Source organism: Ostrea edulis, chromosome 5 (genome assembly GCF_947568905.1).
Source record: "Ostrea edulis chromosome 5, xbOstEdul1.1, whole genome shotgun sequence".
Taxonomy (NCBI): domain Eukaryota; kingdom Metazoa; phylum Mollusca; class Bivalvia; order Ostreida; family Ostreidae; genus Ostrea; species Ostrea edulis.
In genome coordinates this window covers 708,250-736,134 of record NC_079168.1, presented here as the reverse complement: position 1 = coordinate 736,134, position 27,885 = coordinate 708,250, and the positions used below count along the sequence as shown (strand labels likewise).

Here is a 27,885-nt window from a genome sequence, read left to right as displayed (position 1 = left end):
AAAAAAAAAAAGTTTGTTGCTTTGCCAATGTGTAGAAATGACAGCATTCGTAGTTGTTAGTAATCCGTTAGAGAGGATGTGATTTTTGACCTTTCAATCTTGATATGATACAACTGGTTGAGAAAATGTAGGATATGCATATTTTATAAGTGAAATACCTGAATGTCGGGCACTACCCTCTTCCTCTTTCCATTAGCTTGTTAGTCGCTAAAAACACATCATGCTATGGAGAAGAGCGATTCTTGCGTTTTTTGGACTTCTAATAGTCAGAACTTTTGCCTGTCCAGAAAAATGTTCCTGTAATGGGACATTGGTAATGTGTGATGGAAGAGAGCTGTTCTCTGTACCACCCGACATTCCCAACAACACGACTGTATTGTAAGTAATTTGTTTCAGCACCTCCCTTCAATAATTTAATTATACCGAGAGCGTGTCTGCTTTAGTCCTAAATGGGAGGTTCTGTTTTAGTCCATAGAGGGTGTGTGTGTGTGTGATTATTAGTCCCCTACCGACGAAGTCGAAGGGAACTTAAGGTTTGCGCTACATCCGTCTGTCCTGCAAATCAGTTTTCCGGACTTTTTAAAAAAAAATGCTTGTAGGTATTCATTTGATATTCAGTACATCATGATGATTGCTTTGTCATTACAAGTTACAGATCGATTTTGAAGTTTTCCTTGTCTAGTCTTTGTACCTGAAAAGTAGTTGATTTCCAACCATTCCCATCTTGGTTTCCCAATCTTCCCTTTTACCATTACCTTGGTCTCTTAACGAACTTTGAATATTGATGCAGTCCAATAATTTTTGCCTCCGGTAGGGGACTATGTATTGCTATGCAATACTCTCAGAATGCTTGTTCATTATAAAAACTAATACAAATATGAAATTGTCCAACGGTATTTTCATCACTAATGTTTTACATTCTAATTGCATAAAAAGATAACGTGGTGCATTTGAAATAAGTAATGAAAAGTGAAGATAACGAACAGTGATCACTCTCATAACTCATATAAGCAATACAAAATGGAAAGTTGGGCAAACACGGACCCCTGGTTATACCAGAGGTGGGATCAGGTGTCTAGGAGGAGTAAGCATCCCCTGTCGACCGGTCACACTGTGAATAACTTTCAATTTATCTCAGTAAAATAATAAGTTATGGGTACAACTTCAATATATTTGAAACAATAATGCAATTGGGCATTCAGTGTTTTTGGTGAAGTCTGTTAAATTGTGATATTGGTTTATTTACTATGAAAAATCAAAGGATCTTGTAAAAGTACACATCAAATACACAATACTTTGCATAAGTAATTGATTTGAAATGGTTTCAAGTTGAAAAGCATAATAGCTCTTTTTAGAAAATTCAGAAAATGAAGTATTTTAATAAAAATAAGGATATAAAAAGTTAAAAGCCTAACGTCACCTATTTATATGTAAGAGCTATGTATTTTGCATCAACAAATCTGTATCAATGATGTAAGTAACTTATTTTGGTGAGTGTATACTTATTTATGGTGGGCATTATATGATAATCATTGATAAATATTCCATCGATATATGCATGTAGATCGATCGAATATTTTTCAAAAGCTATTTTCTCTCATTGTTAATGAGTAACCACATGGTGCGTATGGATAAGTAAAAGTTGGGGAAGTCATTTTTCAGTGATTCAATCTCATATGTTCTCTACAGTATAAAAGAAATTTCTTTGCCCATTTGAGATGGGTCCTTTCCAACATTTCGTCCATATATTGACATTCATTTTTATTGTATTTTTTGTAAGTCATCAGACGTCTTTGTCATTTTTATACGCCCTTCTTTATATAACATATTATGTTATGGCGCTGTCCGTGCGTCTGGCTGGCTGGCTGTCTGTCTGTCAGGGGTAATGTTTTCCGGATTTTTTTCCCGTAACGGATGCATGTAGAACTTTGAAATTTGGTCACAATTTGTCCCTCAAAAATTGTAAGAGTGAGTTTGCATTTTGACTAGATTGGTCCATCCTTGACCCACTTAAAGTTATAAGTAGGTCAAACAGTTTTTCATACTTTTTCCCCGTTACAGATCCAGATATTGCCCTGAAATTTACACATAAGCTTCCTTTCAGAGGAATACAAGTTCTGTTTGCATTTCAGTTGAATTGGTATGTCCGTCCGTGACCTACATCAGGACTAAAAATAGGTCAAACAGTTTTCCGCGCTTTTTTCATTATGGATACAGATATTGCCCCGAAATTTGGTCACAGGCTTCCTCTTGAAGCATTACAAGAAAAATTTGAATTTCAGTTAGATTGGTCTGTCCTTAACGTACTTTTCGGTTTAAAATAGGTCAAGCAGATTGCCGGGCTTTTCTTCATTACGAATACAGACATTGCGCTGAAATTTACTCGCAGGCTTTGTCTTGGAGGAATACAAACTCAGTTTGCATTTCAGGTGGATTGGTCCATCCTTGATATATTTTTTTGGAAAACAAATAGGTCAGTTTTCTGGGCTTTTTTTCACTTCGAGTACAGATATTGCACTGAAATTTAGTTACAGACTTCCTCTTGGAGAAATATAATTTCAGTTTGCATTTCAGCAGGATTGGTCCATTTTTACCTACTTTTGAGCTAAGAATAGGTCAAACAGTTTTCCGGACTTTTGTCATTACGAATACAGATATTGTCCTAAAATTTAATCAAAGACTTCCTCTCGGAGGAATACAAGTTCAGTTTGCATTTCAGCTGGATTGGCGCACTATGACCTACAGTACCTTAAGAGTAGGAGTAGGTCAAACATAGCTGCAATAATGTAGTCATATCCGATTTTTTTCATTCTGACGCTTTCGGGATAGGGCTACAATTCCATAGGAGCTCCATAATGGTGCAAAATAATTTTATGAATAACCGATAATAAGCTCCGTGTATTAGTCTCAAATGTTGTTTATACCAAAAGGAGTACCAACTTTTTGCTTGGGCATGTCTAATAAAGGTGTTTTTCATTAAACATCATGTACAGTATGCAAAATTCTTCGTCTGGTCCGCCGTGCTTGTTATCACGATATCTCGTAGGTGGATCTACTGAAAAACCTAAACATTGACAATCTGCGCGAAAATGTAGTTACTCGAGTCACTCCGACAAAGAAAGGGAAATCATATGGTTGCAGAAATAATTTACCCTCTGTTGTTCGTTTTTAAAGCGCTAAGCGTAGCTGTGGTTTATTGTCGCCTGTTGGATTTTGCTTTCGTCATCACGTTTCCGGCTTACCGCCACCTATAGGCAAATCTATGCATCGCTGTAGTAAACAAGTCGTGTTTAAAGTAGTCGTAATTTTGCAAACGATCTAGTACGGGGATACCATTCATATCCACAGGGGCATTTTCTTCCTGGAAATACAGTTCGTGGGACAGTGGATAAAGTGTGTATAAAAAGGTGACATTTTGTCCTCATTCTGGGGGAAAGGGGAACACAGAAGCAGGTCATTCTTCAGTTAAAATTCCCGTTTGAATCTGCGTCTGTAATAATTAAAGTGATTATTAAGTAATTCAAAATCTAAAAATAGATAAGAATCTGTACATGAAACCTTTTTGCATTGTTACCTTCGCATAGCCCTTAGAGGTCAAGAAAAGCTATACTTTTGTCTGGTGCAATCTATAATTAGAAGCCACGTCATTAAGCTATACACGAGTCATGAGGGTTTTCCATTTGTGTTTTAATTGCCGTTCCAACTCAGTAAACATTTTGTCCGACACAGCAAAAATGTGTGCAACACAGTAAAAATTTTTTTATTTGATCCGCGTCGATCGTGAACGAGAAAGAACTTATGTACGATTATGTTTTGACAGAAGGACAGAGATCGGTGTCTCTGAGGGACGATATTGCGTAACTGATTACACATCCCCCGATCATATATGTAAGTAAGTCATGCAGGAATTTAGAGGATGCAACAGTGTAATTTAGGCTTACCTCACTATTTCTAAACGACCAAGATATTCTTCAGAATCATCGTCAACACAATCAAATTTGATTTCGTTATTTAGTTTCAAAAGTGAGACTGAAAATAATGGTCTTGGGGGAGGGAAAAGACAAAAGGTAGGTCTGCGTTTACGGAAGACAATGCCCCGGTTTCAAGTCTTCTAAACACCGCCTGGAATTTTACGAGGGCTGTTTACTGAAATACATATAGTTAGAACAAGTGTTTGATAAACATTGCCATTGTGTCAAGCATGAATGTAAAATGGTTTGCGGTCCACAGCACAGACAAGCAGTTGAGTTTCCTTTGCAATATGAATATGAGCTTTTACACAAGGAGTGTAATACACACATGTTGATGAGTACAGTGTTTAATGTGCCTGTGTACAAACTCTTGGAGGTTGTTTTTAGATTTAATATAACAAACAATCACTACAATGCTTAAATATAAATCCATGCATATATGTTAGTATAATTTATCATATTCGATTTAGTATATCCTCTTGCACTAACTTTCATGTTAAAAATGAGCTTTTTCCACTCTTGTTGATAACGCAGCACTCAGTTTCAAATTTATTAATATTGCACATGTATGATGAACATCATTTTTGAATAACTTCCTAAATTTTGTTTTCAGTTATACATGTATTTATCCGACTTATTTGGATTCACATTCTCTCCAACTTGATTTTGAATTGAAATCAACTTCATTATTGATTACAAAAAATAATTCCACTTTCATGGTTTGATTGCTATATACAGATAATCATGTACTGGATTCTGTAGTACAAGTCATACAGATGCATGTTTCTGGTGAGGTGATGAAATGGAAGTAAATTGTTATATAGACCTGCATTATTGGTGTGTTTTGACATGAATATCTGTGACACGTTTTAGTTAGTGTATGTGGTTATGTGTATTTTTCTTTTCTGTCCAGTTGTTTGTTCCTCTCTATTATTATTTGACATACATGTATGCATCAAACTATTGATTTGTTTCATTTTAGTTGTATTCTAAAAATATTTCATTGCGTAAAAACAATTGAACACTTTTTACCGAAAACTACCATTACAACTGTTTTCACATTTTCTACCAAGACTTGACATTTCCAAAAATATTCTCTACATTATCACATCTGTAAGAAAAACATTCATAGTCATGTAGAGTATTTCATGATCCAGGGTCGGGGCCGGAGCGTAGCGGATTAGAAACCCTTGACTTGGGAAGATGGGTGGGGGCCAAACTAGTCATGGGTATAAAGTGTTTATATGTAAAATATTTGAATAACATAGCCTTTAATGCTATTGATTGATTGTATCTTGTTTAACGTCCCTCTCGATAATTTTTGATTCATATGGAGACGTAACCAAGATCGGCGAAGGGCTGCAAAATTTAGGCCTTTGTTCGACGCATACGGCCATTGAGCAGTGAGGGTTCTCTAGTGTGTCACACCTAAATTGACACGGGATATCCGTTTTTAAGGCCATCTCTGAGGACCCTTGACATTCACACCTGATGCCTAGGGTTTGGCGATGGAATTGTCACTACCTGTTTTAACGACCTAGGTCTGTCGCGGCCGGGATTCGAACCCCGACCGTCCGCATACAGGGCGAACACTCTACCTCCATACCACCACAGCGGTGGTAATGTTATTGATACTAAATTCTGATTATAGGTATTTAAAAGAAAGAGCAAGTGTCCTTTACCAAAATTGTAAATTTGATGATCCAAAGAAAGGGTTTTAGTTCAGGGTGTGACCAAAATTATTCTGGTGACCTTTGTTTTTAACATCATATAAAGTTTATATTTGAATATGTTGAAAAGTTTCAGGACATTGTTTCCAATCAATATTTGTTATTTCCTTACAGGAAATGTATTATTTAGTTGTGCGAGAATAAAGAATAACGCATGAACTGGGTTGTTTTTTTACTGTTGTTCCTGCTCATTAATATTACAGACAGCATTCATGAAGTCAGCTGAGCGCATTTCAGTATTTTGATTTGACTGGATATTAAATCTAAAATACCTACGAAATACCTTTCGCCTCCATACTTGTCCATTGATGTAAATACTACTTTATATGGCATATGCAAATAACTTAACAATCGGAAGTTGAAACTTCAATAAATCAAACATTGCGCACAAATATGAGTCGAGAAATTGGAATATATCGAAATTGTTGAAAACGGTAGAAAAGAACCTCACAAATCTTAAGTTGCAGGTTATAAATTTATATAATGATTAAGAAACATAGAATATCATTCTATTTACGTAAAGAAAGTCAGCAAATGTTTAGAATGATCGAAAATGTTGCGGGAGTGAATCACTCCCGCATTTGCACCATTACGGAGATCCAGTGGAGTTGTAGACCACCACCCCCCCTCCCAAAGAAAAAAAATCGGAGAGGGCTACATTATTGCAGCTAGGTCAAACAGTTTTCCAGATTTTTTTTATTGGTATGGTCACACGTATTGCTCTGAAATGTAGTCACAACCTTCTCAGAGAAATACATAGTCAGTTCACATTTCAGATGGATTGATGCACCATGACCCACATTGAGGCTTTTCTATTCAGAATGTGTGTTGTATCAATTTAGAGTGTACAATATGCTTCCAGGTTGAACTGCACTGTTCGACGGGCGTATATTGTACCATTTGCGGTACTCTTGTTTAAGCATGTCTTGAATAGATGGTACCTATTGTTGTAATCATCTCCTCTTGAAAATGGTTATCATGAATCCAGCGGACTCTACTTAATTACAATAATGAGTCCCATGCTAAAATCAATGAGTCCAGATTTCATTCTTTCAAACAAAGGTACAAACAGACAGACTGTTCCTTACAAACAGTAAGGAAGACTTAATGTTGTCACCCCTCTCTAGAGAATAAATATTTCGCGTTTTATTACAACTTGTAACAAGCCATCAAATAATTTTCTTGCAGAAAATTCTTACTCGTAGTTCATATTGCAAAAATAATTTTCAGATAAAAAAATTCTCAAGTTCATGCAACAGATCAATCAATGATTTGAATTTTGATAGTGGTATAATGCAAGTTTTCTGAAACCATCCAATCCACACACAATGATAAATAAGTTTATGATCCGCCAAGTTTCCGTATCTGCTTAAAGTTGAATGCTGAAAGTTCATATTCCTAGCTACTTTAATCATGCCATTTATTTTTATACGCCCGTCATTAGACGGGACGTATTATGTTATGGCTCTGTCCGGCTGGCTGGCTGTCCGTCCGTCCAGGGTAATGTTTTCCGAATTTTTTTCTGTAACGGATGCATGTACAACTTTGAAATTTGGTCACAATATACCCCTCAAGAATTGTAAGAGTGAGTTTGCATTTCAGCTGGAATGGTCCATCCTTGACCTACTTTAGGGCTATATAAGAAAGTCAAACAGTTTACCGTACTTTGTTTTCGTTACAGATACAGATATTGCCCTGAAATTTACACGTAAGGTTCTTTCAGAGGAATGGAAGTTAAGTTTGAATTTCAGCTGGATTGGTCCGTCCGTCCGTCCGTGACCTACATTGGGACTAAAAGTAGGCCAAACAGTTTTCCGGACTGTTTTTCATTATGGATACAGATATTGCCCTGATATTTAGTCAAAGGCTTCCTCTTGGAGGAATACAAGTTCAGTTTGCATTTCAGCTGGATTGGTCCATCCATGACGTACGTTTTTGGAAAAAATAGGTTAAACAGTTTTCCGGGCTTTTTTTCATTACTGATACAGATATTGCCCTGATATTTAGTCAAAGGCTTCCTATCAGAGGAATGCAAGTTCAGTTTGCATTTTAGCTGTATTGGTCCATCCTTGGCCTACTTTTGGACTAAAAATAGTATTAGGTCAGACAGTTTTCTGGGCTTTTTAGGACCTATTGCAATTGGTTGTCGTCCGTCGTGCATTAACTATTGACCATTTTTAGCTTCTTGTTGATAACTATCATTCCAAATCTTTTCAAATTTGGTATGAAACATGTTTGGAACAAAGGGAACAGAAATTGTAAATTTCAGGATTCCTTCACCCCTGGGGCCTTAGGGGCAGTGCAAAAACTGCCTAAAAATGACAAATTTTCAAAAATCTTCTCAAGAACCACAGACATGTAAGAAAAACTAAATGCATAGTGATGTAGAACATGAAGGCCTCTACCAAAATTGTTATAATTTTATAGTGTTTATGTGTAAACATTTAACGCCACTTGTCCCTCTAAGAAGTTGCACCGACAGTTTCGAGATCGGTGAACTATTAAGTAGGTTAGAGTCTCGTTCGTTATCGGAATTAACCAGACAAATCGCTCCACCAACTAAGAACGGCCATGCACCACTCAAGAACCACAGACATGTAAGAAAAACTAAATGCATAGTGATGTAGAACATGAAGGCCTCTACCAAAATTGTTATATAGTATTTATGTGTAAAACATTTAAATAACATTTTCTTTAGTGCTTTTGTTACTAAATTGAAACTAAATGGATAGAGCAGGTAGTCTTGTACCAAAATAGTAAATTTGATTTTCCCCAGAGTAAGCATTTTGACCCCAGGGTGGGGCCAAACTTAGTATATAGTATTTATGAGTAAGTTTGCTGATAGTGTATAAAATCTAAATGCATACGTAGGAATAGCAGAAAAGGATGTACAAAAAAATGGTGAATTTCAATCAAAACCCAGGGTTTTGAATTTAGGATGAGTCCAAATTAGTCATATCTTTTGATGTTTTAATGCTAATACACCTATTATTTAAATCCTTTCATCAGTGTATGCATTTTTTGGGGCAGTGAAGTTTTAAGAAAACATCTTGTTTTATACTGTTGCTGAACATTAGAATTTAACTTAGATATTCAGAACAGGAAATTTTCCCTAGATTTCATAGCCCATGAAAGTAGTGATACCTTTTCACTAGTATTCAGGTGACCGATAAGGCCTGTGGGCTTCTTGTTTCATTACGGATACAGATATCGCCCTGATATTTAGTCAAGGGCTTCCTGTCAGAAGAATACAAGTTCAGTTTGCATTTTCAGCTGGATTGGTCTACGTTTGGACTATAGTTAAGTCAGACCGTTTTCCGGGCTTGTTTTCATTATGGATACAGATATTGCCCTGCTATTTAGTCAAAAGCTTCCACTCGGAGGAAGCCAAGTGCAATTAACACTTCAGCTGGATTGGCGCACTTTAACCTACAGTACTTTAGGGGTAGAAGTAGGTCAAACAGTTTTCCAGATTTCTTTTTATATGGTCACAGATATTGCTCTGAAATTTAGTCAGAGAAATACATAATCAGTTCACATGGATTTGTGCACCATGACCCACTTTAAGGCTTTTCTATTCAGAATGTGTGTTGTATAAATTCAGATTGTATAATATGCTTCCAGGTTGAATTTCACTGTCCGACGGGCGTATATTTTACCATTTGCGGTACTCTTGTTTATGTTCTGTGCAAACGCTGAAAGAAATAAATTTATCTCCATTTTCCTCAAATCTTAGCCAAGAATGAAGTGCAAGTAATTTTTGTTGAAATTTTTCACCTTTCGAATTTTCTCAATCTCTACTTCAATTTCAGGACCGATGCTTGATTTCAGGGACTCTGCGTTTGGGATTTTTACCCGTGGTTACTGGCAATATTATCATTCACATCACTTTGCAGAAAGGTTGTTATCTTTCCCTGATTAGGAAGTTTTTATAGAATTTTAAAAAATTCGGGAAAATCGGGATATACATGTATGCGAGAAAATTCTAGTTCCCAGTTTTTTTTTACTCGCCTTAATGACATATATACATGTATATCATTGGGTTTCATTGATTAATGCAATGTGAGTTGACCAATGAAATATTCTAATTCTTCATTCGGAATATCTCAAGTGTGAAGTACGTTCTGGAGCTTAGATTTCGTACTTATTACCGGGGTGAAAATGAAAGCATTTTCATATCATTTCAAATTTTTATGCTTCCGTTGGGATGCACAGTTATTGAAATCACGCGTCATGAGAAAATCTAATTTAAGGACGCACGACAAAAATGAAACTACTAAAACCCAAAGTAGACACATCACTTTCTGAATATAAAAACTCCGAAACAAATTCCGTTATTTTCAAACAAAAAAAATACCCGACATAAAACAATCCAAACATACTACAATTGATTTCTATACAGACTGTTCAAAAGACCAAAATAAAGTCGCTGCTCCTGCAGTAATCACAAACGACGTTTTCTCTGCACGACTTCCAAATGAAGAAACAATTTATACCGCCGAAGCAAACTTTGGCTACTCAGCTTGTGTTTGAATACATGAGTGTACTCAAAACAAAAATCAAAAGAGTCGGAAACACACACAGTAATGTATGCTAGGCAACTCTTTTGGGCCCATTGATAACACACCAAAACACAAATATTTACAATGTGTGAATTGAAATGATTATATTCACTAAAAATGAATACAATTCATAATGTTCCACAATATTTCAGTGACATTTCGGACCTATTAGATTTAACCATATCACCATAGCAACCAATTGTCCTTCGCAACAAACCTAAAATTTCAAGTTGTAGGATTAAATTGCGATGAAGTGAGAATATAATTTAAAAAGATATACCACCATATAATTTTCTACTGATATGTCAGGCTTATTGAAGACATCGTATTTAATCATATTTCCATAGCAACCACTTTTCCCTTCTACAATCCCGTGGGGATCCGGGTTAGAATAGGTCCTCAGTACTCCTTGCTTATCGTAGAAGGCGACTAAATGGGACGGTCCTTCGGATGAGACCGCAAAAAACCGAGGTCCCGTGTCACAGCAGGTGTGGCACGATAAAGATCCCTCCCTGCTCAAAGGCCATAAGCTCCGAGCATAGGCCGAAATTTTACAGCCATATTTCACGAGAGGGACGTTAAACAATATTCAATCAATCCATCAATCCTACATGTAGCAACAAACAAAGAATTTTAAATTGTACTATTTAACTTCACTGAGGTGATAATTTAATGTAAATATATCGCAATAAAATTCTCTATTGACATGTTGGACCCACTGAAGACATCAGATTTGACCATGTTTCCATAACAACAAATTTTCCTTAGCAACACACCTAAAATTTCAATTTTTATAATAGAATTGCACAGAAATGAGAGTACAATACAACAATATCACCGTAACATTCTCTATTGACATTCTATGTCCAAGTCTTTGGAATTATTTTACATCCATGTTAAAATTTGTAGTTTACAATACATACCAGCAATTTGACTTTTGTAAAATTATCAAATCTACATGTAAATAAACAATTATTAAAGCTGCTCCGATAACTATCATAACCAAATGTTTACAGCTTTATTCTCTTTTAGAATATCTTTGGAAACCAATTTTACTTTAGCAACATTCATTAAAATGAATGTACATGTATTAGCATTTTATAATAAATAAAAACATTGATCAAAATTCTGAAGTTAGATCTTAACCCACATTTCTATCATGACCCCAATTATGCAGTTATTGCTGAACTCAAATTGAAATACAAAATAAAAATGATTACCTCATCTGGTCGCACCATCACAGGGAATCCATTTTGAGATTGAATAATGGCATCACAGAAAGATTTCAAAGATAAATGACCTTCAAGCTGAAGTACCACAGCCAATTCCATCAATTTAAAATCAAATGCAACACGGGGGGCTTCAGAGGAAGATGGCCAAAGTCTGTACCTGACCAAAGCGACAGACTCCATCTCACATTTGCAAAATTGCATAATAATCCAATGCTGATGTCCTGAAATAATTTAAAGCCAAACTGTTTTAAGGATACACATAATCTTGAAAATATGCACGATAAGACATTCAATTACAAAATGACTTTAAAAAAAATTGTAAACAGATAAAAAAAACAAAAAAACACGCAAAACAACAACACAACTATTAGAAATGTAACTACCTGAAAGACTTATCACAGTAAGAAATTTGGTGTAGGCAGATGGACATTGTTTATGGTCTTGCCTTTCAATGCAAGTTTCTGGTGCACTGTGATGTGGGACATATATATCATTCTAATTGAATAAATAAAATGAAGAAATTATACAAAAATGAAAAGATATGAATAATGCAATATTCACCTTTAATATGGTATCTTTTGTACCACTGAGTATACCATTTTAAGTCTTTGTTTTAATATCCCAAATATTCTTTAAGTACAAAAATGCAATAAAATAGTAAATGATTGAAAGTCACTTACTTTCCAAACACATGGTTTGTGAAACAGTACTACACTGTGGAGTAGTACGCTGCTGGTCCACAGTCTGGGCAGTAAATAATATAAAAATCCTGTCTGTCACAAAAGCAACATTCCCGTGTTGATGGACACATTTCCTCCACTCTGGCCCTTAACATTGAAGGCTGTGTTGTCTCCCATACTTCATGTTCTTTGGTTTTTTGTTGTTGCATAACTTCTTACATCTGCTTTGAAAATAATTTTCGAAATATATTATTAAGAAGCTTGCAATATTATTATAGCATAGATAGCTTCACATTTTACCATGCTTATCAATGGTTCCTTCTTTCATATTTTTCTCATTTGACATCTTTGAACCGAGATGAACTAAAGAGAAAATCTAGAGTTTTTGGGTCGTATCGGGCTTTACTGAATATTTGATATTAAATTTAAGAGACGATAATACAAGAATACAATGGTAGGAAACCTCAACCGTGCACATTTTTGTGTGCGCCATAAATTAAAGGTGTTTATAAGGGGTGGATCTGTAGCTCTCTGATCTGTTCCAATATTAAAGAGGTTTAGCAAACTAACTTGTACACCTACTTGTAAGTGTAGCTTAGAGGTTAGTATTAATGTACATGTTTACATGACATTTCTTGTTTAGCATGTGTTACGTGTACTTGTATATTTCAAGTATAAAAACTTCTATCAGACAATCTTATTTGTTTTACGCTCCGAAATATTTTCAACAACTGAAAAAGTAAGCATTCAATAATTCCTTCTCACTACTTTCTCGTTTGTTCCCCAAAAAGAGCTCTATTATATTTATTATTCGTTGGGCGTGTTTTGAAAATAAATATCAGTCTTTTAAAAAAAAATGTATAGATTTTATTTTTTAATGAAAATCATTTCTTTACATCAATATTATATTTGCTATAAATCTTCAGCTTTCAGAAAAACACACACTGCCACTGAAATAAACAGAAATAAGAAAATATAAGCTGCAAGTTCTAATACTTACGTGTACTCTGCGTGTTACATGCATATACTTGTAGAAATATGTCATCAGCAAACTTTCAACGTAATGCACATATTTCTGGGGGAATCCCCTGATATACGTACACATTGATTTGCTAAACCTATTTTCGGAGAGAGCTAAAGTTCTGCTGCTACTATTTTTTATCATTTGTGACCATTAATGCTGATTAAAGTAACTCCATTCTCACATAATTACATGTATCAGATAAAATATAAAAAGTGTATTTATTTCCATTTACTAGCGTTAAAACTAATGAATTATCCAATAGAATATATAGCTTTAACCTATGTATTTGATAATGTATTAGTTTGATAATATCACAATTTTTAAGATTTCTGGTCCGGATTTACAAAATAAATTAACAAATTGGTTTTTTTTAAATTATGGTCCCGTGGGGATTCGGGTTAGAATAGGTCCTCGGTACCCCTTCCTTGTCATAAGAGGCGACGAAATGGGGCGGTCCTTTGGATGAGATTGCAAAAACCGAGGTCCCGTGTCACAGCAGGTGTGACACGATAAAAATCCCTCCCTGCTCAAAGGCCGCAAGCTCCGAGCATAGGCCTAAATTTTGCAGCCCTTCACCGGCAACGGTGATGTCTCCATATGAGTAAAAAATTCTCGAGAGGGACGTTAAACAATATACAATCAATCGTTTATTATGTCCTATGCGATAGCAGTTTTTTGTTGTTGAAAAGATAAATATTGCCTGAAAACGTTAACGTTCTTCGGGCTTGGATGGAGTTAGAAATTCACAATGTGAGAGAAAGATTGAATGACCCGGATCCCCACGGATGAGAGAGAGAGAGAGAGAGAGAGAGAGAGAGAGAGAGAGAGAGAGAGAGAGAGAAAAAAAAGACGGACCATAGCATATGTAATGTTTGCAATATAAATGATTTTAACATTACAGGTTTTTAGGAAGAAACAACCTCAGTGAAATAGCAGAGGGCAAACTTCAAAATGTCACTTCTTTGGAAAAGCTGTTGGTATTTTTACTGTAGCGTTTAATTCAAAGAATATTTTACCTATTGTCTACCAGTATCATTATATGTGAATAAATGATATTAGGAAACAAGAGAACGGGCAAAAATATATCCCGTTTTTCATTGTTAGCTATTATTGGATCACTTTTAGTTTGTCGTCTGTCTCGTCTGTATGTCGGTAATTCTTTCACATTTTCATCTTCTAAGGAAACACTGGGCAAATTTCAACCAAACTTTGAACAAATCGCACCTGGATGAAGTGCATTCACGTAAGTGAAGGTCCATGTTCCTTGAAAGGGGAGAAAAATCAAATGAAGGCACAACTAGGTTTGGGCCATTTAAAATCTTCTCCAAATCCACTGTCCAGAAAAGATGAAATTTACACGTAAGCTCCTGACATAGAGTACATCCTGGGAGTAGGATGAAGTTACACTAGTGATCAAAGTTTAACGTGCAAATACATAGAGCACTATTTTAGAACCTTCTTCTTAAGAATAACAGGTGTTGAGGAATCCTCATGTTGGACGTTTATAAATCTAAGTTCAGTTATGTCGTGATCCTCTGGAGCTAGGTTGGGGCCACACTATGGGGTTAACATTATTCATGGGAACAAAGTTTGAAAAACAATCATTTTAAAATCACAACTGTAGGACCAAGGTGACTCGGGTGAGCGATAATACACAGTGTAGTCGAGGGGACATAAAAATTTGAATCTACACAACTATGTAGCAGCAGCAGGACAAATGAGACTCAGGTGAGCGATGTGGCCCATGCACCTCTTTTATAAGTAATTCATCATTGGCGAACTGTATAAAAATCTGTCAAAGGACATATCGCATGTTTAAAAAAAATATACAACTTTTAAAATATGTGCTTTGTCTTTCTTGTGGTTATAGTAATTAATTCTAATAGTTCGTTCGCCGAAATATTGCGATAATTAGCCACAATACGGACTTAAATCATTCCCCGATTTCAAAGTCTCGTTTATTAGTTAGGTAGTCACGTGGTACAGTGACGTTATATGCGACCTTCTTCGATTAACTGATAGTGTTATATGGAATTTCCCGAATGGTATATGTTTTAGCCACCAGTACATACAAATAGTGATGTAAACACCCAAATGTAGCGAGGAAAGCGAGTACGAAATCGGCAATTGCGAGTAAATAATGTTAACATGAAAGGTGAAGATAACGAACAGTGATCAATCTCATAACTCCTATAAGGAATACAAAATATATAGTTGGGCAAACACGGACCCCTGGACACACCAGAGGTGGAATCAGATGTCTAGGAGGAGTAAGCATCCCCTATATATCGCTGTCTTAACACCATTTGGTAATACTATTTATTTAAAGATCTGCAATTGCCATTGTTTTTTCCCCTCCTTAATGGTACCTTCACACTCACAGATTTTTCTTACGAATCCTTACGTATTCCACAAATCCGTAAAAGTACACGGATTGTTACGATATAGACACTTTAAAGAGCTGTTTAAGAACGTTTTAAAGCTGTATGACCCGATGTCCATGTATTTTTTTGTACATAATTACTTTAAAGCAGGTTAATTACTTTATAAAGTTATTAACTTTCCCTTAATTACATGCTTGAAAACATCTGCATGTAAAAGAAAACAGTGCGAATATTATTTAGAAAGTAAATATAGTGGCTACATATATAAATCATCCCATAATAGACGTCTATAGACCCACGCGCGTCAGGGGAATCCCAACATGATGTATTAACTCATACGCAACTGTCTAGTTTTAAGGCTGAAAGAGCGTAAAACAACGAATTACTAAGAGGTATTTGATATTTTTATTTCTATTAAACTTATGGTACAGTACTGTTATAACAAAATACACAGCTTTACACAGATAATACCATCGATGATCTGAAAGTTTGAACTGGTCACGTGACTGTCACTTGAAATGGCAGAGTGACGCGGTTATTTGTAAACATCGATTTAAAATCAAATTATTTGGGTTAAAACAGGTGAAATAATTTATGATATGTCGTACAGTCTCATAACTACATACGTGCGATGATTTAATAGCGTTTTTACGAGATGAAAAAAAATATTGTAATTCGGACCATACAGCTTTAAACGACAATTACTAGCATTGGTCCAGATGAAAATTCATCAATTCTCATATATTGTCGGGCCATTTACGGTTTATTACGAGTTCTTGCGATGCATTTACGGCACACATTTACGATTTGTTCCGAGTGAACACGGATAAATACGAGGAAATTACGACATTTTACGAGCTTTTTAGGGATTGTTACGAGTATATTAGGGACATTTACGATTTAGCTTAGCTTTTACGTGTAAATCACGACCTGTTAACGCGTTGATAACGTGCTGTTACGAATAGTTAGGAGTTAGTTACGTTTTTGACTAAAAAATGTTCGCAATTGGCTTTGTATCAACATTCGACAACTGACATTACTTGTAAGAGTATGTATGTATATTGTATGCAAGATGTGTAACTTCTTTGATGTCTTGATAACAACTGGAAGAAACTGTCATATTTTACGTCTTTTATACCTTAATCGTAAAGTTTAAGTATGTACTCGTAAAGTAAAGATTCGTAAAAAAACAACCATTTACGAGTCTTTTACGGATTCTTACGAGCAGTTTACGTGTTCTTGCGACCATTTTACGATACTTAGGATTGTTACAAGTTATTTACGGGTTATTTAGGAAAATGAAATCCGTGGACAATTGTGAATTTTTATTTGACACGTCAAAAAATTTGCCCCTACTTTCACGGATCCTTACGAGTGTGTGCGAGTTGTGACGAGTTATTAACGGATACCGACGAGTGATTTACGAATGCTTGCAATTGACTACAAGTCGGAGATCCGTAAGGACTCGTAAGAAAAATCCGTGAGTGTGAAGGTGGTATAAAGATAAACAGTGCAATTATTTTTCATTTTTGGATTAGACAAATTATGATACGTTACATCGTTGACAACTAGTCCTACTGTCACGGGCGCATTTCAAAAATAAATTTAACGTGGAAATCAAAGTACTTTATTTTGATGAATTAAAGCAATTTTATCATTATTATTATTTGTGAGTTGTGATCTACAAGTCCTTAAGAAGTGAGAGCTCGGCGTTATACTGTTCATGGGGGGTGGGATGGGGGTGAAGCATTATACATGTAATTCAATTTAAAGTGAGAAAATACAATATTTTATTATTCATAATTGAAAGTTCAAATATCTTTTATCTTTAATTTTTTGGTAAATCTACCAGTTAGTTGAAACTAGGAACACAAGTTATATGTTGTTACAAGGTGAAGGCCAATTGGTGCCAGTGTGTGTTGAAGACCAGAACAAAATGCATATGCTGGAGGCCTAGCAGTGCTTAGCTTCAATATAACCCTTTTCTTGCAGTTTATCTGGGTCTCTATCCAACTGCTTTTAGAAAAAGTACATGCACAAAGGCGACTAGGGTTTTTTTTTATGGCAAAGTCCTTACGCCGACAAAAAATAATCCATGTCTATTCCCGATGTACGAAAAAGTGAGCCACTGGGAGCCGTCAGGGAAACTCAAACACTCACAACCAAACATAATTTAATTAGTCAACCGCCGTAAAATGGCTGAAATATTGCCAAAACGGCATAAAACCACAATCAATCAACCCCTCACACCTATCTTCGAAAAATTGAAGGAAAAAAATTCCTTTCTACTATCAGCTAGTACATTCTTAATCGGCACAACGCACCCTGGTGCAATGTTATTTACAATCCGTTAATGTGATAATTGGTGGTTTTTTTAAAATCGTTAAATCTAGTATGTTTGTGAAATGGCTAACAACTGTTTTCAAACCTTCTTGCTCGAGGTCGCATATGACGTCACATATAATGGCATGTAAAATATCGAAGTAAATATACGTATCGGAGGATTTGAATTTCATCGCTTTTAAACTCGAAACCTACGCAAAAAACACATTTACAGCGGTTTAGGCATGAAAAGAATTTTGCTGCAAAAATAAAGATTTTTTTTTTTTTTAGAAACATGCGATTTAAGTATTGATTATATTAGGTATCTATACGACAATGAAATAAATGATATGCACCAAGACGCTCTTTGCTCTCTGCGAGTACTGACAGTGCTGTGAGTATCTTCAGTTTTTCCTCTTTCCAAGACAATGAGTCATATGATTATGTGTTTCATTTCATAGACACTATTATACTATGATAACTCCACTTTCGGAACTCAATGAAAGGCCATAAAAACGAAAAAAATTAATAATAATTTACTTTGATGTTCTTGTATCTGTTCTGTTCCAAAACCTTTCAGGTCAATGTCATACAACGAGCTGAAGACGATCAAGCGTCAGTATTTCCAGATGACAACACGGCTGATATCCATGTGAGCGTGTGCAACTTTATTAAATCGTTTAATTTGTCAAACAGGGTTTGAGATTATCAGAAACGCAAGCTTTGAAAAGAATCAAGATATACAGCGTACTTTATTTTACCACTTTATTTGCGATACGATTATAAAATATGCCAGAATTCATTTGTCAGCGATTTTTTAATGTCTCAATTACTTTCCAACACAATGTCTTTTTTCTGTACTTAAAAAGTACTTTTAAAGAAATGCCAGAGATATTGTTGTTATACAAGCTCCCCCTCCCTTTGTCTGTGACTTTTGCATGGCTTGGCATATCTTCTAGATGTGCAAAACTGTTTTTTTTTAAATTTCAATATAGGTCCTAGGACAGTAGTTAAAAGTTTTGAATATAACTTTATGACATGCAGTAAGGGTTTGGATGCTACTTTACAGTCTTTCAGACGTTCTTTACTCTTTTCGGTTCGCTCATGTTCTTAGTTTTGCGTTGACCTTTCACAACGTGATCACCATACGTTCACCGTTCATTCAACGTTCAAACTTTTGTCTTTGCATTGTCATTCAGAAATCCAAAGTGAAAAGATTGATCTTTATAACGAGGACAAAAGAAAAAAGAAAAAAAAGGAACGTATGTGATAAAAGTAGAAGTTTTCATTTGCTCACCTTTCACCAAGTTGCGTTCAGCGTTCACACACCGTTCATTTTGCGTTCGTTCACCGTTCAAGTTTGAAAGTAGAACGTTTCAGGGACTGTATTTTCCATGTGAGTGACTAAGCTCATTTCAGAAGACAAGTTCAATCATGTTATAAAATAATGTAACTCGACACGAATATCACCAGTAAAGATGCTTAACATCAGACTGATTCAGAAGACAGGCCAACTCATGTAGTTCTGAGATTGATCACTGTTCGTTATTTTCACCGTTCATTATTGCAAACATCTTGTTCCTTTGTACGCTACAGTGATATATCTAAATGTCGAACTGAAGGTCAAGCAAGAGATTTAAACTTTTCATTTAAATAAGGAGCACAATTTGGGCCCAAAGGGATTCCAACAGATTCTTAGAGTGATCACCAAACACTAAGTAGATATTGTCGATGAGAAACTCAAGCGTCTCTTTATTATCAATTTCAGAATATTGCTTTAATTGTTTTCACTCCTCTCAAATTATGTTATTACTCCTACATTATATGTATGTTTGGCACTGAGGAAAGGTTTCTTCCTCACGAACCTTAGAAAAACAAGGATTCATTGAACTCAACATGAAATTCAAATCCATTTACCTGGAACAATCCATTTTTTTTTAAACAAACAATTCACCATAATTTAACTGAAAAAAGATGTTAATGCTTCTAACGACCTTGCAAGATGTGTTTACCAATGACCGTCCATCATGATAACAGTAGAATCAATGATTTAAAGTGGGAGAAAGGCCAAAAGCTGTCCATTATGTGAGAGAAAGGACTACGGCTTTACAGTGCTCGAGTAGTTCTCGAATAAACAGTTTTCTATCATTATCCTATACCTAGAGTAAAATCAGCATAAATTCCCCTTTCACAGAGATTTGAGTAAGAATGATATTGAGGTAATAGAAGACAGCGCTTTCAAGGAACTGAAAAATCTACAAAAACTGTAAGTCCTTTTATTATTATCTTTATACGTCAGTTTATTGTAAATCTAAGTCCTTTTATTAAAAAATTATCTTTAAACGTGAGTTTATGGTAAATCTAAGTCCTTTTATTATTATCTTTATACGTCAGTTTATTGTAAATCTAAGTCCTTTTATTATTATCTTAATACGTCAGAACGTTTGTGCGTTACTTTATGCCCCATTCATTTTTTTCTCCACTTATACAGAAACGTCACCAGCTGTAGGTGAAGCAATCTAATTAAAATCAGATCCTAGAATACACTCACAATTGCTATAATAGGATCTGACATAACCCCATAGGGGGTCATGTCCACATGACTTTTTGCTTGGAATATTCAAAAGAACTATCAGCCAGTCATATTGCGCCATACAGACAATGATGGCTATTCAGGCGGTTCCCGGCAATTCGTAAACAAGTTGCAGTAATCTCTCTTCCACGAAGTTTCTTTCACACTATAAAATTGTATATTCTCACATAAGGAATTTTAAACTTCCGCAATAATGCCTAATCTATTCCGTCTATACAACAACAAAACGTACGAGATAAAATACACCCAAATCAAATTAATTGTGAATTGTGATTTATGTATGAATAGGGATGGAATAGGAATATTACACCAGTCGACGTAAACGGTACATTGTGACGTCACATTTAACTGTGATGTGTTTTCTTTTAAGCCAAACAATCGCAGCCGTTTTCCTTGAATTGTAAACACCGACGGTTTCAAAGCCGACGCGCTGATTGGCTGATATAAAGTTCATCTGAACATGACCCCTAATCGGGTTATGTCAGATCTACTTATGAAGAGTATACGGCGCGGATCTAAGAAGTCTGATTTTAATTAGATTGTAGGTGAAGGTCTGTCAAATTCGAGTTAGGGCTGTAGTAGTAAGCGTTCTTTATTGTCAGCGTCACCCATGATCCGGGATCTACATTTAACGCTATATCTGACAGACCCGTGACTTTCACTTGTAATGTTGGGTTGGAGAAGGAAATGTGTTAAATTTCTCAAGTTTGATCTGGTTCTGGTCCTTGGATAAACAAATCAACCCTGGGTCACCCACCACCCCACCCTCCATAATTGCCAAGTGAACGCATTAACCACTAGGCTACCTCAACGATCAGAACCATTATAACTCAATGGAACAATGGTTACATGTATATTAAAATCTGCTCACTATAAAAGTTGCGTTTTACATATTTTTGAATATTTTTTGTTGACCTTTCAGCAAATGTTTAGTTTATGTAGCTTTTTGAAATCTAAATATTACGTTAAAACATCAAATTAACGGGGTATCATTTTATTATTACTTTTGCAGTCGCTTGAACAGTAATAAAATCAAAGCGATTAGTAATACCACATTCCAGATGTTAACAGAACTGGAAAAACTGTAGGTACTTTCGATTTTAAAACAGAAAATTGCATTCCAACTATTGCACAATGACTCATGAAATTGTGTTGTTTTTCTTTTCTTTCTTTTTTTATTTACAGAGAATTACAAGATAATGACATAGAAACTATTGGAAACTTGGCTCTACGCGATCTTCGGAAGCTGCGGTTTCTGTATAAAAACTACTTAACATTAAAAAAACTGAACGTTTTGTTTTACAAAGAAATACTGTGTACATGTAATTCTTTCTGTATGATAAATTTTATCTCTTGTAGGTCATTCAGCAGAAATCGTCTAAAGACGCTTCCTGCCAGGCTCTTTGATGGATTAGATTCACTAGAAGAATTGCAAGCAATTTCAGAGCATCATGTCCCATTGAAAATAAATTTAAATTAGATAACGAAAGTAAAATGTTTATTTCAATATTTAAGTTCTGTATGTGTTGGAGACACTGAATTTTATTATATCATTTTTAGATATCTATCAAGCAATGAAATTACTGAAATCCGGTCCAGAACCTTCAACGATCTACCAAAAGTGAAATTCATGTACAGTATAGCATCATATTGATTTTAGTTTCTCCCCACTAATTTTAAATCTGTATTTAACATGCATTAAATAGAATGGCTATTTTGTAGAAACAGATTTCTTTGCAAATGTGCCTAATTTTGTTTCTTTTTGAAAATCATCATTTTATCTTCGATTTTCCCTTGTAGTGTTCTCAACAGAAACTTGGTGACCCGAGTAGAAGTGCAAGCATTCCAGTCTCTTCCTCTTCTAGACAGAGTGTACGTTGTCACACACTTTTGAGTGACACTATAGTTTATTGCATGCATGAGCAATGTATACTCCATTTTTAAAATGTATTTTACCTTTTTCAGGTATCTTGACGGAAACCAAATAGGAGAACTACAAAAAAATTGTTTCTTAAATGGAACAAGACCTACAAAATTGTATGTGATGATTAAGATTGATAATTGTCCTTTTCTTCATATATATTTTAAATTAAATGATGAAGAAACTACCATTTACATATCAGATATTTGGGTTCCAATCCACTGCGATGTGATTGTGGAATGAAGTGGTTAATGGAGTTTGTGAAAACACATCAGATCACTCTAGGATTAGAAAATAAAGAGGGAGACTCTGTAGCCACACTCTGTAATGAACCTGAGACTCTCAGAGGACGAAGTGTACACAGCCTTCCACTCACCAGTTATCATTGCGGTACAAGTGCATTGTTTTTTACCACTCGTATATTTCTTTTTACACTATTATATGTATATACTGCAGTTCTACAAACTGATAACGTCAAGTGTACGATAGTTTGTAGCTTTCCCCAATATCAAAAGAGATTGTCTTAAAATTATAAAAATAAAATGTATAAAGATACCAAAAGGCAACATTAGAAATATAGATATTTTTAATATGGCACATTTTGCTACAGTACGTACATGTAGGAACACCCCCTCCCATTTTCAAACAATATACTGTTTCTCTGGTCGTTGGAATTCCCATGAGCACTCATCGTGCTCCTTTGATAGCTGAAATGTTTTTATATTCTTGCATATCAGTAGAGCATATTCGGCTAATCATTGATAATGTTTATGGATGTTTGATTTGACAGATTTGGAGAGATATAATGTAATATACTGTTTCAAATTGATCTAGATTGTCGAATACCTGGCCAAATGTACGAAGGGACTGAGAACAAAACCTCTAAAGGCGTTGTCTGCCAGTCCTGGTCAAAACAGATACCACATCGACATGACTATGACGTCCTAGGACATAACCAATCAAACTACTGTAGGAACTACGACCGCGAAATCCCCTGGTGTTTAACTAATGATGTGGATGTGCTGTGGGACTATTGTCAGGTCCCTATTTGTGGTCTGTAAATTTAACACATGTCATTCAGTTGATACTCACCTTTTTGTATTCATATCTTTTGTATTAAATATCACGGAGTTGTGTGTACATCTACAAATGATGAAGTCCAGCCCCTTGCGTGGTACTAGTATAAATATCATCTGATTAATTACTTTTTTCCCTTCAGACAACGTGTGCTATGATTTAAAGTATTCGAGATCTTTTGATATATGCCCAGTTAAAAAATCTAATTGCAGGTAAGCGATGTATGTAATAAGCTGCTTAACTTGTTTCTCCTTTTGACAATTCTAAACGTATGCAAATGCGTTGTGTAGTAATGATATACAAATGATTAATGCAATAACAATATACATGTGTAATTTATTTGCCTGATCAGTGAAGTAAAAGACTTCGTCAGATGCCATCTATCCAGCGTGGAGAAAACAAACAATGTATCGTGTTTTGAATCATTCATGATGGAGAGGGCTGTTGTTTCCAGTCTTGTTGAACAAAATATCATAAGGAAGGAATTAAGCTTGAAATGTAAGCGTTTAGTATCAGGTCATGGAAAAACTATTATTAGATTCAGACACCTCCCACACTGTCTGACGTGTTTCATACCCATTGTCAGACCGTTCCTGGTACACTGATTTTGACTACGGATTACTCAGTTTACCTGATCCAGATATAGCGCTCACGGCGGGTGTGACCGGTCGACAGGGAATGCTTACTCCTGTTGGGCACCTGATCCCAACACTGGTATGTTCAGGTGTCCGTGTTTGCCCAACTATCTATTTTGTATTGCCTATGGAAGTTATGAGATCGATTACTGTTTGTTATTTTCACCTTTCACAAGGGTTTTCTTCCCTGTCTTAGGTGTCTTTGTCTTTCTATATTATATATCCCAAATGACATTAAATAGTTATTAAAAAATTCACGTCACCGGTATGCTGCTGCTTAAAAAGCCAAACCATTTCTTTTAGGCTTTCCATCGCCGTGTGCCGATCAGCGATTCCTGGAGGCTGCAAAAGTAAGGACATACAGTGGGTTGATGCCTTACAATCAACACATATTCTGCTGGTAAGAAGTGCTTGTATTCGAACAAAGGTCAGCAATACGATATGTTACCAATCTTAAAAGGAGTTGCTGTTATGCCTGCATTGATCCAATACGTGTGAGGAAAGTTTCACAAACCATAATAGTTATGCTGTCTATCAATAATCTGTTTGTTTTCCTCAGAGCTAGTCACATGATTGTTTTACGTTATAATTAAAGTGAAGAAATTTGTTAATAGCCATATAGCATAATAATCGGGCTTTATGTGTTCTCATTCTTTTTTAGGTCAGTGATGCGTCTTATCAATACGGAGATAGCAAACATCACGGTTACGAACAAATCCACGTGCTATGAACGCGATAAAATGAAAATACTGAAAGCTATACAAAACAATTTTAAAAGAGGAATGTTCGATGAAAAAAAGTTTCTACTTTCTGAATGTAAGATTTAGGAAATATCTAGTTTGCTCGTAAAGATGTGAGCGCGATGAAAGCATTGTGTACTTTGTCTAATTTCATCTTAGTTTCCATTGATTTCACTATCTCTCATATTAACTTAGTACAAATTATTATTTTCTCATTTTAATTTGTTTTAGCTACAATATAATTAGAATTAGTTGTTAGATCCACTGGAGTACATAGCATTATGTATAGAAGCATCGAATTTTAATTTCATTGTTTAAGATAAAAGGCTTTGTGTTGAAAGGCCTCAATTATTTTACATTTGATGTTGAGAATGATTAAGAAATAAGCATCAAACTTCAAGGTTTATCACTGAAATAAGATTGATCCATGTATATATCACCGTCATCATCATCATCATCTCATTTGTCTTTTGTATTTGGAAAAGCAAGGACCCAATGAAATGTTTAAGGAATCGTAAACCAGTATTTATAAAACATTAACCGCTTTATAAAATTAATTTTGTACAGGTCCGTTATCAGTGACATATGACGAGGTGACAGGTAACTGTTATTATAATTTTACTTAACTATTTTAACGTTTATGGCATGGAGAAATAACTCTGTTAAATGCTTAATTAACGAGATTTATGTGGAGTCCATTCGTGTGTGTATATTTTCAGAAGAAGACGACGACATCATAAAGAACCTGGAAGAATTTATTTTAACAAACCTTCATTTCGGTAAAACAGAATCAAATTGCGAATTGTGTAAATTTTTGTAAAATTTAAAGTTCGATAATAACTATTGCAATGAAAAATTGTACTTCACATGAAGTTAACTACAGCTACTAATGTTTTGACTGCTTTTCATTCAGTCATCGGCGGAATGGCTGGTTTCCTGCTGATTATTGCGGGAGTGGTGCTACTTTTTCGCCTCCGATTTAAAAGGTACGTATCAACACCTGCACATGAACAAACAGTGATCAATCCTATAAATATTCCAAATTACCAAAAGCGCAAACGCTCTGAGCAGATTTGTAGTATAAAACTACACAAATTAACTATGCACTTAATTAAAAAAAATCTTAGGTATTTTTCAAAACTTACTTAACTTGCACACAAATTCTGCGTCGCCTACTCGATTGCAAAACAATAAAAAAAAAAACACCCCAAGTTTGATCAGGATATCACCTGAATTACAACACCACGCGTACTTAAAACACAAGTCGTGCAGTAGAACAAGTTTATATAAACAGAAAATGTTTTCACTGGATATAGTGTATCACAATTTTCCAGAAAGAAAAAAGAGAATACCCAGAAAGTATGTTACAACAACAGACAATCTCACATTTATCACGATATTGGCGATATCGATGACACCAAACCTTATGAAATGGAAAGGTGCCAAGGGGAGGAAAGTCATTCATACATTTCCCTTCAACCAACTGTTGAACCTCCAGACAGGAGGCCGTCACGACAGGATATCGGAGATACATCTAGTTCTTCGTCTGTCTGTCAAACAGGAATTACTGCATCTGCCAAACGAGATACATCAGCTGACGGTGAATGAATAATGCTAGTAAAATGGGTAGGGTAATTATTTATAGAAATGTCTGGCATATAGGGGTGAAGGTCGTTATCAAGAACATTCAAAGCAGGTGTATAGTCCTTATGAAGCTATTTACAATCATTTGAAACCACCGGTGAATAACGTGACGTGGTTCGAATTCTGTTCTAACGTCTTATCACTGGTCTTTTGCAGTATTGGACGATCATATTGAAGGTGTTTCGATGGAAAGTGACCATGCCAACATTAGACTCGAGCTAAACAAAAGTTTACTCAGGATATTTCAAAGTCAAAGACAACGCTTCACTTCGTGAGACCGGTTGATGTATCATTTTGCTCTGGGTTTGTTTTGATGATTTTGTGATTGTCATATTTTGTCTTCTTTGGGGGAAATCATACTTTGAGTAATTTAGCTTTGCAGGTACTTTGATGTAAATTGTATTAACTGATTTCCCCCAGAATCTTCTGTTGAAGATTTCTTTCTTCATTTGGTATTGTAATAAATGACAAAATTTCCAATCTCAATCACTCTTGTTTTGTTCAGATTGTTAATGAGAGCGAAAAACGAGCTACGGTGAGCAGAGTTTGGGTAACAGAAGCTGATAAGCATAAACAATAGTATGCTACAGGTGGTCGATAAGTGCCGGCAATTTATGAAATATGTGTACGTTTTCGCGTCTATAAATAATGGATAAGTAAGACATGAATATGTAAATAGAGATAGTACATCTTTATTTAACGATATTGGTACAGTACCCGCAACGTTATTCTTGACATTCCTTTCGTGTTCTATCGTGCGTGTATCCTATCGTATCGTGCGTGTATCCTATCGTATCGTACGTGTATCCTATCGTATCGTGTTTTGCGTTTATCAGGTGTATATCCCGTACTCAATGTGGTGACAGAAAACAAATGATACAGTAAGCAGAATTGCCCGTCTAATGATAAAGGTGTTTTACATTTAGGAAGTAGATCCTATCCCTTTCCTCGATTACAATACTAGTACCAAGTATATAAAGGAACTAATTACCAAATATAATCACGTATATAAGGTATATCGTAGATAAATATTTTTACGTAAGGGAAATAGAACAGTTACAGCATCAAAGCTGAGAAGTTTTTTCAACGTTTTGTGAAAACCAATCTTCAACACATCGCTAAATATTCTTGACCAATGGACAATGATAAAAAAGACGTAAATAACGTTGGTGCACAAGATCTTCTGAACGCTTCTTCTCCTATATGGCTTATCGGATAGACTTTAAACTTTGTAAAATGCTTCATTGCCATTTGTAGATGTGCATATTGGTGGGACAAGAGGATCAATTATTTTCCTTAAAGTTATAGTGAATATAAAAGGGGTTGAGGATGTAAAATAGTTTGTGAACCCTTCTCCTATATGGCTTATC

The 27,885-nt window shown here is 35.3% G+C and overlaps 1 protein-coding gene across 4 annotated transcripts; it reads left to right on the top strand.

Moving 5' to 3' along the window:
• On the top strand, window positions 1-27,001 carry LOC125649430 (uncharacterized). 4 transcript variants are annotated; one of them, XM_056166967.1, is made up of 22 exons: window positions 1-378; window positions 14,101-14,172; window positions 18,228-18,299; window positions 18,486-18,557; window positions 20,100-20,171; window positions 21,511-21,582; window positions 21,684-21,749; window positions 21,858-21,929; window positions 22,059-22,130; window positions 22,299-22,370; window positions 22,464-22,535; window positions 22,622-22,809; window positions 23,254-23,472; window positions 23,639-23,708; window positions 23,849-23,994; window positions 24,435-24,531; window positions 24,793-24,947; window positions 25,439-25,471; window positions 25,591-25,650; window positions 25,785-25,857; window positions 26,206-26,471; window positions 26,672-27,001. In XM_056166967.1, the coding sequence occupies exons 1-22, from the start codon at window positions 221-223 to the stop codon at window positions 26,788-26,790; spliced, it is 2,298 nt and encodes a 765-aa protein (XP_056022942.1). In that variant the 5' UTR covers window positions 1-220; the 3' UTR covers window positions 26,791-27,001. The 4 variants fall into 4 exon arrangements, with proteins under 4 accessions (XP_056022942.1, XP_056022941.1, XP_056022943.1 ...); XM_056166966.1 differs by having other exon boundaries at window positions 21,684-21,755; XM_056166968.1 differs by lacking the exon at window positions 20,100-20,171 and having other exon boundaries at window positions 21,684-21,755.
• Window positions 27,002-27,885: the final 884 nt, after the last annotated feature.